General features: G+C 46.0%; 1 protein-coding gene across 1 annotated transcript in view; it reads left to right on the top strand.

Annotated features, from left to right (window-relative positions):
- Positions 1-18,534, top strand: part of LOC119484035 (B-cell lymphoma/leukemia 11A-like) — a 41,752-nt gene extending 23,218 nt beyond the window's left edge. The window contains exon 3 of the mRNA XM_037762595.1: positions 15,000-18,534. Within this exon, the coding sequence (XP_037618523.1) occupies positions 15,000-16,981 (1,982 nt within the window). The 3' untranslated portion in view covers positions 16,982-18,534. The remainder of the gene's footprint in view (positions 1-14,999) is intronic.
- The last annotated feature ends 1,311 nt before the right edge of the window (positions 18,535-19,845 follow it).

Raw genomic sequence — 19,845 nt, 5'->3', positions numbered from 1 at the left:
AAATCAGTTGTAGCAGCTGCGTTGTCATCTGCTGTTAAGTATAGTGGCATACTCAATGAAATTGGGGGGTCACTCTTGGTAGTTTTAGCGATTAGCATAAGCTAATGACTTGGAAGGATGAACAGGAGGTTGAGATAAAGAGGGGAGAGAAGGGGGACGTTGTCTGGCTCCCTCACCCGCCATTAAAGGCCTGCCCCTGGACTGGGAGAGCGGGCCAGTTTCCCATGCACCGGCGGCACAGGCAAGCCCTCTTTGGTTACACAAAATGTCTGCCTGTATGGCCACGGACAGAGATATTATTAGCGTTATTTTGCCTCGGTTATCTGAGAGCACAGTGCTTTTAGGCCCCCTTGTTTGAGCGGCTGACAGACACTTGAGTTTCTGCAGCAGATTAAATGAAATTTTAGCAGCTTTTTCTTGGGGCCAGGCCATAAAACCACACAAAGGAAGCAGCTGCCACTAATGTAATCTAGAATGGGGTGCTGCAGTGTAAAGCTGTCCACCACTCTTTTGTTTTTTCCCTTCTTCTTCTCCTCTCTGCAGCTTTTTACGCCGTTCTTGACACCCTTCAACTACACCCCTTCCTCTTCAGATAATATCCTTGTTCTTTCAGTGCCCTTAATTCCTCTTTTCAACAGCTACCCCCGTCCGTGTGCTGCAAAAGGTGATGAAACCGGACGAGAGCAATAAAGGCCATATGTTTAAAGAGCAAACTTATCTTTTTTTATGTCTTTATATATCTATGCGGCCGCGTCAAAGGTACATGAGATAGCCGTCGGGTCGTCTGTAAAGCGCTCTCCTCCTGGGGGTTTGCCTGTAGGCCTTCACCATATCAGCTGGACATGTATGGAATGCGCATATATAGGATCTTTACAGTTTGACCTTGCGCAAGCCTGCAAAGTTCATTTCTCGGAATGCAGCACAAGCAGTCCGTCGGGGTCGATGCCCCCGCGACCTCTGCGTCAGTCGGAGGTTGTCAGCCCCTCTCAAAATGACAGGGTGGATCTTGAGAACCTGAGTTCATGTTGGCAGGGAGTGGAGTTACATTCCTGTCAGGGCTGTCATTGTTTAAGTGACACGAGAGAGAGAGAGAGAAATAGGGAATAAGAGAGAGAGAGAAACCGCGGGAGTGCACAAGAATTCCCAATAACGAAAGCCGTTTGTTTAATTGCATTTTTTGAATCATTTGGAGTTGACATTTGCGTCAGCGCGGCAACATTTTTGCACACCTCACATTGAGACTCCACTGTTGCCTTCTGTAAATGAAGTTTTATAGTCTGTTAGAGAAGCAATGGCACAAACATCTGGCCCATAAATCTCAGGTGGTGCTGCAGAGCGCAGCCGGAGAAACCAGCTCTACCCATCCCCTGATCAGCCATTAATCCAAATTTCCGCACTTCTACGCTGGCTTATTTATACACGGTTGGTTAGCTGGTAAGCTTTCCAGGAGCGTAGGCATTGCATCGGAAAGTGCTGCTGTACCATTCAATGCAATAAATTGCAATGCAGTTTGAACACATCGCTGCTGTAGCAGGGCTGACCTCTTTGTGTGGCTGCGCGATATGCTCTGGCGGTGTGTCTTGCCACTGCCTGTTGTGGAATGTCTGAGTTCATGGACCCTTTCTGTGCAGAGACAATGGCTCGAAGGTGGACTCAGCCTGCCATTCAACGAGTCAGCCGCTCAGTCAGTCTTTACACATGTGTCCTGTCCTGCAGCTGTCTGCGAATAAATCCTTCTGTCACCAAAAGGCACACAGGCTTTCTTCGTATATCCTGTTCATCAACTCTTTCCGAGGTCTAAAAGCTTGTTTTAGCGTTTCTCTAAAGACATGTATGTCTGGAAGGGAGAGAGAAGGAATTTACTGTTTTCGCTGATGGCTGTTGCTTTTGTACCTGTTACCGCCGTCTCTCTGTCTTGAGTCTTTATCTCTCCGTCTCTCATTAGCTCCGTCTGTCTTATCACTTCTCCTCGGTTACCTTCTTATAAACAGTCCTCATAAAAAAACAGGAGAATTTGTTGTGGAGGGTGCAGCACATATTATGCGTGCAACACACATGCATACTTGCACGCTTACACCACACATGTTTACTTAAACCTGATGACCCAATAGAAATAGCTCTTGCCCCCCCTCCTTTTGCCACCCTCCTTTTCTGCTCCACCCTCCCTCCTTCCCTCCCTCCCCAGGGTAGGTCGCTATAGCCCCCCTTATAAACATAGTGATCTATAGGAGCCCTAGACCCAGACAGATTTTTGGCATGGCTGTGCAGGTAGCATTCCAGCATGGTTTGAGATCTTAGGGCCCTAGCCTCGTTAAAAGCCTGATTTATGCTCTACAGCTGGGCACAAAGGAACCTACAGGTTGGCTACCTTAATTAATATCACGCTCGCTACTGCTTGGGCCTATGCATGTTCCTGACACACCTCTAGGGAAAATAAGCGGAAGGGTGCACATGCTGTATTTTTAACAGGCCCGCGACAGTGTGGGCGCGCACAAGGCACAGGTAGCTGCTAAACATGATTTCAAAAGATTCTTACGGGGCCACAAAATTAAGCATATCACTGATATAAATGCCTTCTGTTGGAACACATACGGCTCTGAGTGTGTAACTTTTCTGGGTCCTATTGTCCCCCATTTTACTTGCCCCTCTCTTGCGTTGCTATGGCGGCTGATCAGACCACATGTCTTCAATTAGTAGGCAGGAATCTGGTACAGGGAGCCTCGCAGATGAAGAATTGTGTGGAGCGTGGCCTGCCATTGCCAAGCATATGGCCCATCCATCTTACCAACTGTTATTGATGGTAAACGTTACATGTAGGTATTAACTGGCTGCATCCACCCCGTTCTTAACCCTACAGTCTTTTCTCAACCGTGTGCAGTACAGTCTTGTGTCAGTGGGAAAGAATATTGTGCAATCCAACCTTGACCCATTTTGATTTGCTTGGGGTATTTTGCCCAAAGGTTGTGGCCCCGGTTGGTTTCAATCTTCTAGGGTAGTCCTGGCAGTTTTAGGCCCTGTCTACACGTATACAGATATTTTTTTTAATTTAAAAAAAAAAATTGTTTAACAAAATATCTGTCCACACTCAAACGCAAAAACCACTCCAAACGCTCTCTGTAATATTTACATGTCACCACAAGTGAGCTCACAAGTTAAGGGTCAAGGAATTTTGTTACCACCCTTCTCACTCCCTCTCCTTTGGCTTAATTGCAGTCAGTTCAATAACAGTTATTGTTCGTTGGGGGGCTGGGATTCCTGGGCGAACTGCATGACTGTCATCACTGCTTCTGTCTATTTATATGCATAAAAGACGAAAGGGAGGTCATTCAGGTTTATGTCCATAGCCCTTCTGAGTGCTCCAAGCCTCGCCTTCAAAAATCTGCACCTTAGAAAGCGTTTTAAAAATATCTGTGACCCAAAACGGTGTGTGGAAGAGAGGCTAAAACGTATAGAGGAAAATATCTGTCTTTATAAATATCTGTTTACGTGTAGACAGGGCTTTAGTGTCAACTTCTAGTGTTGAGCACTGAATGAAACATTTGTGGGTCACTTTGTATATGTGACCACTTCCCCGCTCTGCCACGTCTCTTCCTGCTTCTGTCAGAATGTCTTGAAGGGGCTGAAATAGGGCCGAACAGGAGGCCATTTTGCAATTTTAATCAGGATTTGGAAAGGGTTGAGAAGCGGCCCAGCACTGTTTTCTCCTCGATGAATTAATAATAGAACGGGAAGTGTGGGGTCGGATGGTGGAGGGGGCGGGGGGCATCGCTCACTGTTTGTGGCTGTGTCCTTATTACATGATTAGGGAACGTCATGTCTTAGACCTTGCTTGTTGTGACATTGCAGAACGCTGAACTTGTGATACAATCAGTTTTCACCCAACTCAGATCTGCGGTCGCGAAATGTACAAACACATCTCCCTCGACTTCCCACTCCTCTGTGTCGGAGGAAATTGGATTTGCGAGCTACAGCTGACCCTGAGATACCCCTCGATCTAGAGAGTCCAGCTATTGATGCTCCCTTAACCACTCGACCACCGTGTGCACAGTCACACACAGCAGATGGGACGCGTGTTAAACCCTCAGCCTCCACAGCTCCGGGCCACGGGACACTCCAACACACTGGCCCTCTTGTTTTAAAGTGCCATGTCCCTCCACAATGCCTTGAGGCCCGTATGCATAACGAACTGCTATGGTTGGCCCAAGCTCACATGCCCTGGTCCTCTCACCCTGAGGTGGTAGGGCAGGGTGAAAAATAACTGCATGTTTAAAAAAGCCCTTGTTCACCAGCATCTAAATGATGGCCCATGCTTTAGAGCTTCTGGGGCTTCTGGGAGCGTGTTCAGGAACAAACAACTGAGGTCAATATCGGTAGTAACGTTGTGTTTCATAACTTCCGCTTCAGCGCCAGGTCATGAAAATGTGGTATGGTGCATTTGGAACCCTAAACCCTTAAACACAGACCCTCAATCTGCTCCACCTTCAGCTCCGTCCCACAGAGATTACAGATAATGATGAGTATCTTTCCCTGTTTTGCCCTCTCGTTTTTTTTCCTTTGCCCGCTCTGTGTCTGCACTTTCTCTGGAAATATTATTTACAGTGACGGAGCACCTCAGGCAAAGGTAGGAGGAGGAGGAAAAAAAAAAAGGACTTGTACACACTGGCCTGATGGATTTTCGAGATCTGCCCGGCACTAAATGAGTGGGTGGAGAAGATGAGAGGTGTATCGTGGCACAGGTGTTAAGGTAGTGTGCCTCTCAGCTTAGGAGCTTTAGAGAAACTATTTGTGCGAGGTAAAAGAAAAGGGTGAAGGAGAAATTGTGTTCATATGTGTGGGGGTCAGTGTGTGTGTGTGTGTGGGTGTGTGTGTGACTGTGAAAAACAGACCCACTTTAACCTCTCTCAGTGCTGTCATCAGAGCGTGTTAAGGAAATAGCGTGATGGAAGGAGGAGGAAGAAGGGAGCATGCAGGCTGCATGAGGGACGGAGAGCAAGAGGGAGAGGGAGAGGGAATGACTCGATCCTCCACACAGGCAGTGAAGTGTTTACTCAGTCCAGACAGACTGTGTGTGTGTGTGTGTGTGTGTGTGTGTGTGTGTCCGGACTTCCATGAGCTCAGAGATACCCTGACTGCAGGTCTGTGCCTGTAGATCAACTGCCCACTCTTCCTCTTCAACTTTTCTTCACTCAAAACTTCTCTCTCTCTCTCTCTCTCTCTCTCTCTCTCTCATTCAACACAGTGGGCTCACGAGTGCCTCCTAACTTCATTTTTGTTCGTCCTCTACCTTTTTGTTTCACCCCTGCCCTTTAAAGAGGAGCTATTATGCTTATTTTCAGGTTCATACTTGTATTTTGGGTTTCTACTAGAACATGTTTACATGCTTTAATGTTCAAAAAACGCTCTATTTTTCTCATACCGGCTGTGCTGAAGCACCTTTTCAACCCCCCGCTAGGCAGGTATTATGCAAATGTCTTACTTGGTGACATCACCATGTTACGGAAGGAAAGGCAGGACTTCAAGCAAGGTGTTTCAGGCAGTTCAGGAGCAGTGTTTCTGTGGGGGAGAGTAACTCCCTTTGGCGTGGACTTTGCAGACCTTTTACATGCACAAAAAACTATATAACACAACAAAGGAAAGGGAAAAAGCACAAAAGCATAATTGGTCCCCTTTAATATATTATTAATGACAATGTATTTATGCTATAGCTTTTACCTTCTTTCTCGTAATTTCACATTTAGTAAGTCCACTTGTGGCCAGAATATGGTGTTAAGCACACAGCAGGTGGACAAAATAACAGAAACACCAACATTATATGGGCTAAATCAGGAGTTCTCAAACCTTTTGGGGCCAGGGACCCCTTACAGGGGAGACATTTTTCCAAGGACCCCCTCTTAATTGTAACACAGATTAAGTGGATGTTTACTACAATTTGTACTCTTAGAATCCATTGGAACTATCTGTATTCTAAATCTTTTCAACATAAATACTTCAGACCTCTTTCATATTAACAGATACACATTTCAATTTAAATCATGTTAATACCACTTATATACTTTTAATCAGAGGCATTTTATTGAAATTGCATTTGGACTCAACTTCACAGCATTTATAGTCTATATTTCAAGTAATTGATCTTAAAAGCTTTCAGAAAATGAACAGTATAGCAAGACTGGCATCATCCTAATAAATCCAGATATTGACTTATTACTTTCTTATTTAAAGCTGACTTTCAGTAAAGTGCTTAACCTTAAAACAAATTAGAAAATATTGCTGTGTGTCACAATCATATCAGAGTTTCTATTGGCCCAAAGCTAATGTGGGTGGGAGTAATGGACACAATATGCTTGTTTTATTGGTGCAAATTGTCCCCATCTGTAGGTGTGCACTTTTTAATGATACAGCGCAATGTTAATTTATAGAAAATTATTTCGCGGACCCCCTGAGAGATTGCCACGGGCCCCTGGGGGTAAATGTCACAAACCAAATGAAGAGCATCCTCTCTTTTATAGAAGATCTTCAATTTGTTTGTAGGAGTGCTCCATGCAGGTGGAGACAGACAGTCTTGTTCTTTAGGGGATGTATCGCACTTCCCTCACCAAACAGTTTTGTTTAGAGTAAGAGAGAGGGGAGGCGTTCTTGCTGAAGCGTCTTTAAGAAAGGATCCAACGGACCTGACCGACGCCGTGGGGAATTGATGAAGTATATAAAAAACAATCAATTCTCATTTGGTATTTGGTATTCTCTAAATATGGATCCGCAGGAGGAAAAAAAGATGAAAGAAGGATAAAACAAGACCATTGCACAGCGTCAATGTGTGTTGACCTCTTACAACACGGACATATCAGTCTCATGTAGCTGAAAATCTGCAGTTTTCGTTTATAATTTTCAGTTCTGTGGACATTTTTCAAGTCTTAACTTCGTGGTATATAACGATTGTCCTGTTAAGTGTCAGTCCCATTACGGTCTGACTGCTTTGATTTGATTCTCTATTGCCAGAGCAGTTTGCTTTGACATGTTGTAGTTCTTTGTGACAATACAATGGCGACTGACATGCTGGCTTCTCGCGATTTCTGTCCGTTCCTCATGTTGCTCAGCATATTATTCACCAATAAAGCTGTTGATTATCAGAGCTGTATAGTAATGTGACTGTAACGTCTTCACAGTCCTTTTCCATGCTGTGTCTGTCCAGCTCCCTGCACACACGTCTGTGAAGACTGAAGAGGGGGAAAGCAGGGGAGGTCAGATACAGGGCCTTGCATGCTCCGGTGAAGCCGCATCGCGTCCCGGCAAATGGTATGCAGGCTCATAACGCGCTCCACTCGTCCAATAGCCGGAGACGAAACAGTTTTGACAGTGTCGAATGCCCTGCCCCGGGGGCCTTATCATCCTCCGCTGCTTGCCTGCCTCCCTCCCCTGTCTCTCCTCTCCTGATGCTATCTATCTGGAGATTTATGCAGAAATGTGCAGCTAGTCGACCTCCCTGGTCCCCCTCCATCCTTTCTGCGGGGACGCCGGCCTGTCATAAGCTGAGCTATGCAGAGATAGTGAAGCTCGGGCTGCTGGCCTCATGTCTTACGGAGGCTTCCTTGTCTGTACGCTTCAAACAGGGATGATGCTTGTAAGGGTGGACAGCGGATGCTCATCTGAATGCTGCAGTATTTTGAAAGTAAAGAAGGCAAACATGTCTGCTCTATTGTGTGCTATTGCATTCTGTTTTTTTTTGTTATATTCTTCATTAGCCTACTTTACTTTACCCTCCTCCCCTTGAGCTGTAGTTTATTGAGACATATCTTTTCTTTGACAGAACACTTTTCACATTTCCCCTCTGAAGTGCTCAGAGACTCCTCACCCATCTGGGATATTGCCCGAGTCCAAAAATACCCCTGCTTGATTAAGTCTTCTTATGTACCTGGATATGTGTGCTTAAACTGACACTTGGCAGTTTGCAGTTTCTTTGATTCCACTCCTTTATTTAATACCTACTCCGTTGAGCGTTGGCTTTTTTGTTGACGGCGGTTTTGATCCTGTGAAGCGGATCCCAACTCAATAAATAATCTCTGCGGATGCTTACATAAGCGATGGTCCATTTAATTAGACTGGTTAAGCTTAGAAGCCCAGAGGTCTTTTCACTGTACCATTAGAGCTCGGATGAGAAACAACAGCGCGCGGCCTCCCACCGTCGCCGGTAAGCAGAGAGCAAATAATGATCTGCATCAGAGACGCGCCTGGCCCAGGCTATTATAAGGTCTGCCGGACCGAGCCGCACCCAAGCACGAAGCCACCCAGCTGGGCTTAGTCGGAATGGATGGGTAGATGGAGGGAGAGAGAGACGGACGGACAGAGGGGTGGATGGATGGTCAGTTCAAACGCAGTTCAACCGAGAGAAGATGAAAGGGAGTAGGGTTACGCAGGGAAACAGACAGCGCAGGGCGATGCTAATTTTAAAATGATTGTAGCAAGTGTAGTCCATACTAATGTCCATATACACACACGCACACACACGCACACACACGAATGCATGCATACATGGACAAAGTCGTGGTCATACTCGCTAATAATGAGCATGCATTCCCATTAAAGACTCACACGCATGCAAAAGCAAACGCATATGAAAAACCAGCACACACACACACACACACACATTTGTCTATTGTGCGTGCATTCACGGGCCCCTGTGTGGGCGCCATCTGTCCATAATGGTTCCTTAGTGGCTCAGAGAGACGCCTCAGTTCCACTGTTGCTCTTATCAACTTTCAGGAAAAGGGGAAAGGAAAGGTAAGAAGTGTGAAAGTCTGATTGGAGACAAAGCAACAGCCAGCAGATTACTTTATACTGGGCACAGGCCCTCAAAGACCACCATGCATCTTTATCTGGAGATCTGCCTCCCCCGCCTCCGCCACCTTGCTTGTTCATGCCAGCTAGGCTTCTCTTGTCCCGGTTTACCTCTTTCTTAGCTATTTCTTTTTCTTACTGCCTCTTTTCTACGTCTCCTTCTGTTCCCTCCGATGAGTGTAGTGGTTAGTGGTCAGCTTCCCCCAGTTGTGCAATGTGTGACTCCAACACCAGCCAGCGTCACCCCCCTCCGCCCCCCCTGTCCACATCAGACTTGTAAAAGGCCGGGATTTAGGCCTGTTCTCTTCCCTCTGGCTGGCTTTCTGTTTAGTAAACCGTATTTCCTGCATCCGGCTTTGTCTCAGGAACAAGTGTTGGTCAAACAAGCCTTTTGTCTGTGGCCAGTGGCTGAGCGCACCACAACCAGTCTGGTCCTGGGACAAAGAAGCGAGTGTATATGAGCCCTGGTGTGTGTGTGTGGCCGTGGCAGGGAAACAAACAGAGAGAGGTAGAGAAGTGAGGAGGAAGGTCAAGGCCAGCCAGCTGCTCTATCAGGTATTTTCAAAAAACGGATGCAGAGATATCTCTGCTACGAACGTGGTAGTTGGCCGTTGGCAGTCGTCTTTGCGGTGTGTTCGAGTGCAACTTTTTGGCCATGACAAAGGCGATGTGAGACGACTCAACGGCCGGCCTTTCGTTGCCGCTAGTTCTTTGATGTCGGGTTGGTGTGTCCCCAGCTTAAAGCCCCTGATGAGTGATTTTAGTTCAGACTTTTGAGTTGGGTGAAAGTCATGTACGACAGGCTGGATTAAGAAAACGCAGGACGCTAAAGAAGCGCTCTAATGGGTGCCTCGGAGCCTCCACTAATTCCCCCACCTTCTTCCCCAACCTGTCCTCTCCTGCTTCCCCCTTCACCCCGGTCCAATCCCTGACTGCGAATACCCTAATGACATAAACAGAGTAGTAATCACATTAACGCCAGCTACGGCTGAGGCACTCTTAAGAGGCACTGTATTGACAACCCTCCGTCTTCCCAAGGCACTCACTCCAACACCTATAAACACTTATGAATATTGGCAAAGACCCGCTATTAGCATAATCACTTTTCAGGTGTGTGTGAGTGCTCCAGAGGCCCCAGGCGACTGATGGCTTTAGGGAAATGGCGGCGACATGCTGCGTCCCCCCCCCTGTCTCTGTGCCTTCCTCCTTCCTCCTTCCTCCTTTTGGATAAGGCCTGCGAGCTAATCCTGTTAGCTCGTTCCTCCATTAGCTAAATGACCAATATCAGTGAGAGCTGTGTGGTGGTCACACCAGGACGGCCTGAGCCCGCTATCAGGCTTGGTCAAGGACGAAACAAACAAAAAAAAATGGAGGTCAAGCCAAAGTCTGCTAGCTTTTTGGATGCGTGGCTGGAAAGTTTGAGGGAGAAGGGACGGGTGGCGGGCAGTGTTGCCAGATCTCGCAAGAGAAACAAGCTAACCTAACACAATATGAGAGAGAGAAGCGGCCACTTCATCACTTCATGTATATGTATGAATTTATTTTGGATTGCATGCATTTCTTTTCATTTTATTTCATTTTTTTGCTTGTAAATTAAAATGTTCTTGTTCTTTCTTGTCTAACCAGATTGGCATGATGTGCTCGTATATCACACTTACAAAATTGGCAAACTGCCTTCGAATCGTCCCCCACTTGAGGACGATTCCTGTCTTTAAATCCACTCCACCTTTTCCCAGGCTTTGTTGTACCTTTTGCCATATTTCCACTTAGTAGCTGGCATTGTTAGCTAAACTCCATCAACCCACGAAGAAAACAAACAAGACGGGTATAGAGGAGAGAGATAGGAGCCCAAATAAGCAACTACACAGAAACAAGCCCAAAAAAACGCAACCCACGACTACCAATATTTGTAAGCGACTTTTCAAGAGGACAAGCCCAAAGTCAAGCGGACTTGGCAACTCTGGTGGCGGGTTTGATTGAGAGATGAAGGGAGGACGAGACAGTTGATGATTTTTCTTTAACGCACCGTTAACCTGCCAGCACTGGGTCGTGGTCGTGGTCGTGGTCGTGGTCGTCGTGGTCGTCGTGGTCGTCGTGGCGTTTTGTTTGTTTGTGTTGTGTTTTGGCTGAGGAGATAAAGGGGGAAGGGGGAGGTGTGGTTCTTCTGTGATTGAGGGAGTGCGTGTGAGACTGGGTTTGGGGGGTTGGGTCACTAACAATAGAGCGATCTGCATGAGCAAAGTGTACATGATGCTTCCTAGACTGCTCATGTGTATTGTCTGGTCAACACTGCTGTCTAGGACGACGGTGTGAATTTGGTGTCAGCAGCTACAGGCGACCGTACCTGCTGTTTAAGGCGCCATCATTTCCCCTCTGCCCTAGTGTCAGTCGGCCTTGTGCTTTTTGCACGGATCATATTCTCTTCCTGATAGCAGTGTCCGTTAGACACTAGCCTCCCTCTGCTTTGTGTTGCAATGTGCTGAAATGGCTTTGAAGGAGTTGTTAACCCCCCCTTTCTCTCCCTTTGACTGTGCCTCTTTAGTTCTTTATATTTCTCTTTTTCGTGATTATCGTTCTTCCTTCTTTTTCTGCTCCTGATCCCCCTGCCCCTCTCCCACTTCTCCTATATGCTTTCTGTCTTCTCTCCCCCAAAGTCTCAGCCCCTGCCATGAAATGGCAGCTAAGGGGTTGTCAGTGTGGTTTCTCCTCTCTGCTGATCCTATTTCAAAGGGACCTGGAGATCCAGCCTTAGCCCCGGCTCTCCTGCTCTCCAGCCCTAACTCTCCACAGACTTAATGGAAGGAGAGAAACAGACGGAGAGAGCGAGAGGGAGCTCTCCTTTATTCCATTAGAGGACAGACTCGTTTATAAGATCATCCTTCCTCCCTCACACAGTTCTCTGCTCTTCTTACAAAAAGAAAGAAACCTTCAAGGCCGTCAAACGCCTTGTCAGAATGTCTTTTCTCCTTTTGAATAACTGTCCCTCCATCCCTTTGAGGGCAGCCATCAAGGACAGTCGCAGGCTTATTTCGATACCCTCTCTGCCGTTGTTGTGAATCCGGGCATGCTTTGGTCTGGCTTGTTGGTGCCCATCAATGTGTCCACTGCCTGGACGGGGATAACAGTTATTGTCGCCGCTCGTGGCGTGAGCACAGTTTGTCAAATGTCCATAGATGGGCTTGTGATTGCATAGCGCCAGACATGCTGTTTTTGATACATAAGAAAATGAATTGACTCCGGGCTTTGAAGTGCTCTGTTGTGGCTCTCGTGTCCTTCAGAAACGTGGTGGGTTGTCATTAAGAATGTCCCCTTCACGCCACACTTCTCTCCCTTCTTCGCTCCCTTTCCTTTTCCCCTACCTCCTTCGCTTCCACGAATCCCTCAGCGCTTTCTTTCCTCTGACGGACGCGGCTGTGTCTCGGAGGGGAAGACGACATTCGAGCCAACCCCCAACCCTCCCCACATCTCCCTCCTCTCTCGTCCTTCACAATAACAGCAAAAATTCATCTATTTTCCTCCTCATGCATACGCACTCTCTGCTCACACATTAAGACAGAAGGGCTGAGGAAGTGTGTGCAAATCAAAGCAAAGTGAACAGGAGAGGCCAGGTTATTGCCACCGTTTTACGAGTGATATGGGGCTTTCTATTTAAAGCCATAAAAGCACACACATAATCATAGGAAACATACATATAGCCAAAGCCAGTGTAATGGGCACATTTTATTTGTGCTTATGAGAGAGGGAGCAAAAACGTGTATGGGCAAATGGCTTTTTTATGATGGAAAAATTCCATAGTGGGTCAAAGCCCCTTGCAGGTGGCAGCAATTAACTGTAATTTTTGCAGATTGTAATGATCCATAATTTACCAGTATACCCCCCTTCCAACTCTTTTCAGTCAAGAGAAAAAGGTTTGCGTGGAGGTTTGATTAGGTGCACATTTTATGCCGCGTTCTGGTCTTTAAGTGAGATTGTTCGGAGGGGGCCATGGCGGCCGCGGACACATGAGACAGAAAGGAGAACCACAAAAACGCCAATCTGTTCCGTGTATTGCTCATCCACAACATGCCTCTTTTCTCCCGGCGGCCGTCTTCTCTTTCTGCCCCTTCTTCACCCCTTTGTCTCTCAGCCACAGCAGGCTTAAAACATGCACGACTGTCCATCCACCATCTTAGGGATCGTTCATAGTCGCAATCACACACACACACACACACACACACACACACACACGTGGCCTATCTTCGTCTCTCTCTCTCCCTTGTTCTCCCTCTCCAGCACAGTATGGCCATGGTTTTGGATTCAGTGTCTGCAAATGACTTCAGAAAAATGCCCTACGGTGAAAAAAAAAAAAAAAAAAGAGAAGAAAGGATAAGAAAGGCAAAAGATGAAAGAGGGAGCACATTTGCAAGTGGCGGATGCTTCTTATTTTGCATATCTCTCACTTCTGCTTTCCCCCTTCTTCTCCTTTTCTATTCACCTGAGAGGATTTAAATAAATCCATAAAGCATGAAATATCAGAAATAGAAAAGTAATGCATGAAATGCATTTTTATAGGAGCCTCCCCGCCCGCCCACACACAAACACTCAAACACAATTTCCCCCCTTCGCTTCTTCGCCCTGTGAATGTGTGTTTTTTCGTGATAAACGCCGGTACAATTTATTAACATGTGACCTCTTATTTGTATTCAGCATTAATATGCAGCATCAGATACATGTCCCACTTTAGCCTCGCTAATTCTGTAAACATGGCATTGGAGGGGAGATGAGTGTGTTTAACGAGATTAGGCGTGCATTGTCAGGCAAATCTCCGGTCAGCGTGCAAGTGCTATTGAAAGTCAATTATTGTTTGAAATATTCCTATGCTTTCTCAACTGTGTAAATTGTGTATTTGCTGCCTGAGATATCTCTCATTATTGTTTTATTCATTCTTTTGTGAAGCATACACCCACTGGAAGTGAATGCTGGTTGAAAAAAAAAAAAGATTTAAAATGCATTTTTAATGTGTTATAGTTCAGGAGCTCAGGTTTTGTTGCTTGTTTTAAAATGCATTGTGCAGTGTGTTAGGATTCAGTCATGCTTAATGATCACAAAAGTAAAAAGGAAGATTTATTCCTCCGTGTGAACAAAATCATTTTCATCTAATTTTGTTGCGATGTTCAAGATTTTTCAAATACATTTACAAGCATCAGCGTAATTTATGTCCAGAAATAATTGGTGATGTAAAGGGGTTTTATTTTGAAAGTGCTAGAAGGAGGGCTGTCAAACACGATAATAATGCGTTAATGCAGATCTGTTTAAACGCCAAAAACACAATCGATCTTTTGGAGGTTGTATGAAACTAGAAAACCTAAAGAAATCATTGGTACCAACTATGTATGTCATACTAGCTTGTCACGAGGGACGATAAATACTGCTCCAAACTTGCGCTAAATTTTGGCAAGTAAAAACTGGCAAGGGGCCCTTGACCTCTGACCTCTAGATATGTGAATGAAAAATTGTTCTGTGTGTACCCACGAGTCTCCTCTTTACAGACATGCCCACTTTATGATAATACCATGCAGTTTAGAGCAGGTCATAGTCAAATCAGCACACTGACACACTGACAGCTGTTGTTGCCTGTTGGGCTGCAGTTTGCCATGTTATGATTTGAGCATTTGTTATGATTTTATGTTTAATGCAGTACCTGTGACGGTTTCTGGACAATATTTGTCATTGTTTTGTGTTGTTAATTAATTTCCAATAATAAATATATACATACATTTGCATAAAGCAAGCATATTTGCCCACTCCCATGTTGATAAGAGTATTAAATACTTGACAAATCTCCCTTTAAGTTACATTTTAACAGATAAAAATGTGTGATTAATTGCAATTGATCATGATTACCTATGGACATGATCGCGATTAAATATTTTAATCGATTGGCAGCCCTAGCTAGAAGATGAAAAAAAAATCAGAGTGAATGCTAAATTCAGCCTCATTCCCTCAGTGTTTGTCGATCATAATGGACATTTTTATTCCATATTTTATTTAATTGTTGAAGTGTTATGAATCTTTTTGAATGATTCTACAGCTCTAGTGTTATGTCAGTTAGTTATTCATCAGTAATATTTATCATTTTAACAGGTCAATTAAAAATGTTTCTCTCTCTCTGTCCCTTTTTTTGTCAGATAAAGATGAGCCCAGCAGTTACACCTGCACCACCTGTAAGCAGCCCTTCACCAGTGCCTGGTTCCTGCTCCAGCATGCCCAGAACACCCACGGCTTCCGCATCTATCTGGAGAGCGAACCTGGCAGCCCCCTCACCCCCCGCGTGGCTGCAGCTCCTGGGATGGGGGGTGACTGTGCCTCCTCCCAGCCTCCGCTCCATGCCGTCCACTTGGCTGATGGCAGTCCTTATAGCCTCTTGAGGATGCCGGGCTCTGGGTCTGGCCGGGAGTCGGCGACCACGCCTCGCGAGGGACGTTACCCCCGAACCCCACCTCTGTTCAGCCCGCCACCGCGCCACCACCTCAGCCCCGACGACCTGGCCCTGGCAACCCACCATCCCAGCGCTTTTGACAGGGTGATGAGGCTCAACTCAGTGCCAATAGAAGCGCCTCCAATGGACTTCTCTAGACGTCTACGTGAGCTGGCTGGGAATGCCACTGGGGCTTCCCCGCCTCTCTCCCCTAACCGGCCCAGCCCTATGCAACGGCTGCTGCAGCCATTCCAGCCAGGTTCAAAGCCTCCATTTTCAGCTACGCCTCCCCTCTCCACCTCTCAGTCACCTTCTGGCTCACGCTCCACGCCCAATGCCGTATCCAATGCGGCCCAACCGGGCACACCTCTCAAGTCGAAGTCTTGTGAGTTCTGCGGGAAGACCTTCAAGTTCCAGAGCAACCTAATCGTTCACCGGCGAAGCCACACGGGGGAAAAGCCATTCAAGTGTCACCTCTGTAACCACGCCTGCACCCAGGCCAGCAAACTGAAACGACACATGAAGACGCACTGTCAGAGCAAGTCTTCGGTGCTCAACGCCAAGTCAGATGACGGCCTCTCGACCGCAAGCTCCCCCGAACCTGGTACCAGTGATCTGATAGGCAGCGCCACCGACGCTCTCAAGTCGGTGGTGGCCAAGTTCAAGAGTGAGAGCAATGGCCTGATGCCTCAAAATGGAGAAGAAGAGGAGGAAGAGGAGGAGGAGGAGGAGGAAGAGGAGGAAGAAGAGGAGGAGGAAGAAGAGGAAGAAGAAGAGGAGGAGGGGGAGGAGGAGGAAATTGAGACTAAGCCTGGAGTCGAAGAGGAAGAGGGAAAGAATGACTATCGTTTCAGCCTGCGGCTAGAAGGGGCCCGCCACCACCAGAACAGCGAGGCCCTGCATCCGCACCGCCGCAGCTCGTCCCGGGAGCCCGTTGACGAGGACTCGGCCTTGGAGTCCGACCGAGCAGATGATGGAACCACCACCACCATCAATGGCCTGGGACCTCTATCCACTGACAGCCTGTCTAGGAAGCTGAGTGGAGGGGTCAGTCCCGGCTCCCTCAGCCCCCTGTCCAAGCGCATCAAGGTGGAGAAGGACCTTGACCCCCCCACGCCCACTATCCCAAACACGGAAAACGTGTACTCCCAGTGGCTAGCTGGCTACGCTGCCTCACGACAACTCAAGGACCCCTTCATCAACTTCACAGGTGGGGACTCCAGACAATCGCCCTTCGCCTCCTCATCCGAGCACTCGTCGGAAAACGGCAGCTTGCGCTTCTCCACTCCACCCGGCGAGCTGGACGGGGAGCGGGCCGCCTCGGGACGCAGCGGCACCGGCAGCGGGGCCAGCACCCCGCACGGCGGCGGGAACTGCAGGCCGAGCTCCAAGGACGGCCGCCGCAGTGACACCTGCGAGTATTGCGGCAAGGTGTTCAAGAACTGCAGCAACTTGACAGTGCACCGACGCAGTCACACTGGAGAGCGGCCGTACAAGTGTGAGCTGTGCAGCTACGCGTGCGCCCAGAGCTCAAAGCTCACCCGCCACATGAAGACCCACGGACAGATGGGCAAGGACGTGTACAAATGTGAAATCTGCCACATGCCTTTCAGTGTATACAGCACTCTGGAGAAACACATGAAGAAGTGGCACAGCGACCGCCCTCTGGCTAATGACATTAAGACTGAGTAGGCAAAGAGCAGCATGCTGGCAGCTCTCTCTCTCAGCTCCCCTGGCTAAAAAGCGACCCTGGCTAACTAGCCAATAAGTGAGGGGAAAAGGACAACAGGGTTAGACACCAGTACACGGTACAGCCCTGTTATCATCCCCGACTGGAAAAAGCTGAATGCATGATCCATCATCGGGGCAATACTATTGCATCAAGCGCAAAACTTTTTGAGCCTTTCTATTGTGCAATAATTTACACGTTTTGTATTTTTTTGTAACTGGACAGCATGCTCGGTGTGTTTTGGCTACTTAGAGAGAAAATTGTCCTCGGCTGGTGGGTTTGGTTGTACATGTGTCGCTGTTGATACTTTTGATTTCTTCGACATAGAAAAGAAAAAAAAAGTTAGTTATGAGAACCCATGCTGCATACAGTACATACTGTTTTACATATCATGTACAGTTTTGTGTTCAAACATAGTGGACAGTGTCATATTATCAAAAACATCAAGACAAGCAGGGTCACACTTAAAACTGATCTTTGTGAAAGATTTTTCCATGCAAGATTGATATGAGATATATATAGAAATTTGGGCTGCCTATGAAATGCTAGGCACTGGCGCCATTAGATATTTCTTTGACAAACAGCAATGAAATTAACAATATGGTGTGAAATGACAACAAAGAGTGCCTTGGATATTTTACCTGCATTAGTTAATCCTCCTTTTTGCTATAAGCTCGGAGTTTCAGCTAGAGAAGATTACAGGACATTTTTGTGCACATATGGAATAAGCAGGTCCTTGCATCAAGCACCTGTACAAACCCTGTCGTTTTGTGACTTAGCAGAGCATAAGGAACCAGCTGAAATGAAAAAAAAAAAAAATTATGTGTACCTCTGGTAAATCATTTATCTGCCTGACTCATGTATATTGTTATTCTCCAGATTATGATTCTGTTTACTGGCATGTTACATGCTAAAAAGGAGTATGTGTGTAGAGTTTCGGTTTAGGTGTCGTTATGTTTCCCGGTACACGTGTACCACACTGAGAGGGTAGTCTGACGAGTTGTTTTAACCAACGTAAAGCTCTTAATTTTCCAGAGTGTTTATTTTCTTTGAAAATTAAAAGTTTGCAGGGTTTTTTTGTAAGTAGCACAGAATTATGTTTCTTCGGTGTCAGCCGGGCAGCAGTGTAGCCAGCAGCCACTCGGAGACCGCAGGGTGGGTTTTAGTTGTTCTAACGAAAAACGTAGAAGAAGGTCCGCACACTGTAGTTACCTTTAAGTGCAATTTATTGGCACATCCTAGTTAGTGACATTTTGAGCACAAGCATTTTTTCGGAGATGCCATCTTAAAAGGTAAACGCTCTGATCACATAACAGTCACCTGATTTAGCCAGTGACCCAAATATCCCACATATAATCAAACGTAATGTTACATGTATATTAAGAAAAAGACATATGCATTAGGGCTGTCAATCTATTAAAATATTTAATCGTGATTAATCGCACATTAACAACACATTTCTTGATCTGTTCAAAATGTACCTTAAAGGGAGATTTGTCAAGTATTTAATACTCTTATCAACATGGAAGTGGACAAATATGCTGCTTTATGCAAAATGTATGTATATATTTATTATTGGAAATCAATTAACAACACAAAACAATGACAAATATTGACCAGAAACCCTCACAGGTACTGCATTTAGCATAAAAATGGATTCCTTGGTTTTCTAGTTTCATATGATGCCAGTATCGTCTCTCTAGCTTTAAAACTGAGCCCTCTACAACCTCCAAACAATCGATTGCGTTAAAGAAATTAGTGGCATTAAAACACGTTATTATCACGTTAATATTGACAGCCCTAATAAATACATATCTTAATATACATGTAACATTAGCTGTGATTATATGTGGGATACTTTTTAAGACCTTTTAAGATGGCGTCTCTGTGCAGATTAAGTACGTCTGAAGAAGAGCTTGTGCTCAAAACGTCACTAACTAAGATGTGCCAATAAATTGCACTTAAAGGGAGCTACAGTTTGCGGACCTTCTTCTACATTTTTCATTGCTGTCTTCTACTGGTCCAACACCGGCCTACTATGGTTTTGGATGTGCGCGACCACCTTACATTGTTTTTAGTTGTTCTAAGCCAGACAGATTTGGGGTTTGGGTGGGGGGTTTGGGTGGGTGTCAGAGGGTAAGGGTAGCGTGGTGGGGAGTGGGTTGACCAGGTGTCTCTACAATTCAAATGTTTATGTCCTTATAGCGCTTATTCTCTTTACCACATTAGATCTTAGAAACCCTTACGTAATCTTTTTTAATGAACTCATTGGAAACGATCTTAAATGGAAGTCAAAATCAAAAGAATCAGAATTTAGTACAAAAGAAAATTCTAGTTACCCCTTCCACACAAGTTTTTCAGAGTCAAATTTTGTGTTCTTTTCAGTTAACATGCTCTAGACCTCATTGTGGTATTTTTTTTTTTTTTTAACTCCATCCCGTCATTCTTGATGATATAGCACTTGTCACTCTGCCTTGGATTCTGTATCTGTCTCTCTAATCGAAGGTACAGTCGGTTGAGTATAAAACGAGGACCGGATTTCAGATCCGGGACTACCTACGTGCACTGTTCAATTTTCCCAGTTTACAGTCGGACGCTCAAGGGAAAACTATGCTCTTATGCTGACAGATTAGTGTGGTGTCATTGCTTTGCATTAAAAAAAAGAAAAAGAAAAAAAAAGAAAAAACTAGAAACTGTTGCCAGCCATGTCTCCCCCCGAGAACTACACATCAGTTTGGCTCTTTGGGGGTATCAATGCAGGAACCGCCATAGAAATCTCCTGCTTCATACCAACTATAGAAATATACTGCTCAGTACAGAAAATTGA

This window comes from Sebastes umbrosus, chromosome 3 (assembly GCF_015220745.1).
Source record: "Sebastes umbrosus isolate fSebUmb1 chromosome 3, fSebUmb1.pri, whole genome shotgun sequence".
NCBI lineage: Eukaryota > Metazoa > Chordata > Actinopteri > Perciformes > Sebastidae > Sebastes > Sebastes umbrosus.
Note: the sequence above shows the minus strand (reverse complement) of the source record. Positions and strands in the feature narration are given on the sequence as shown.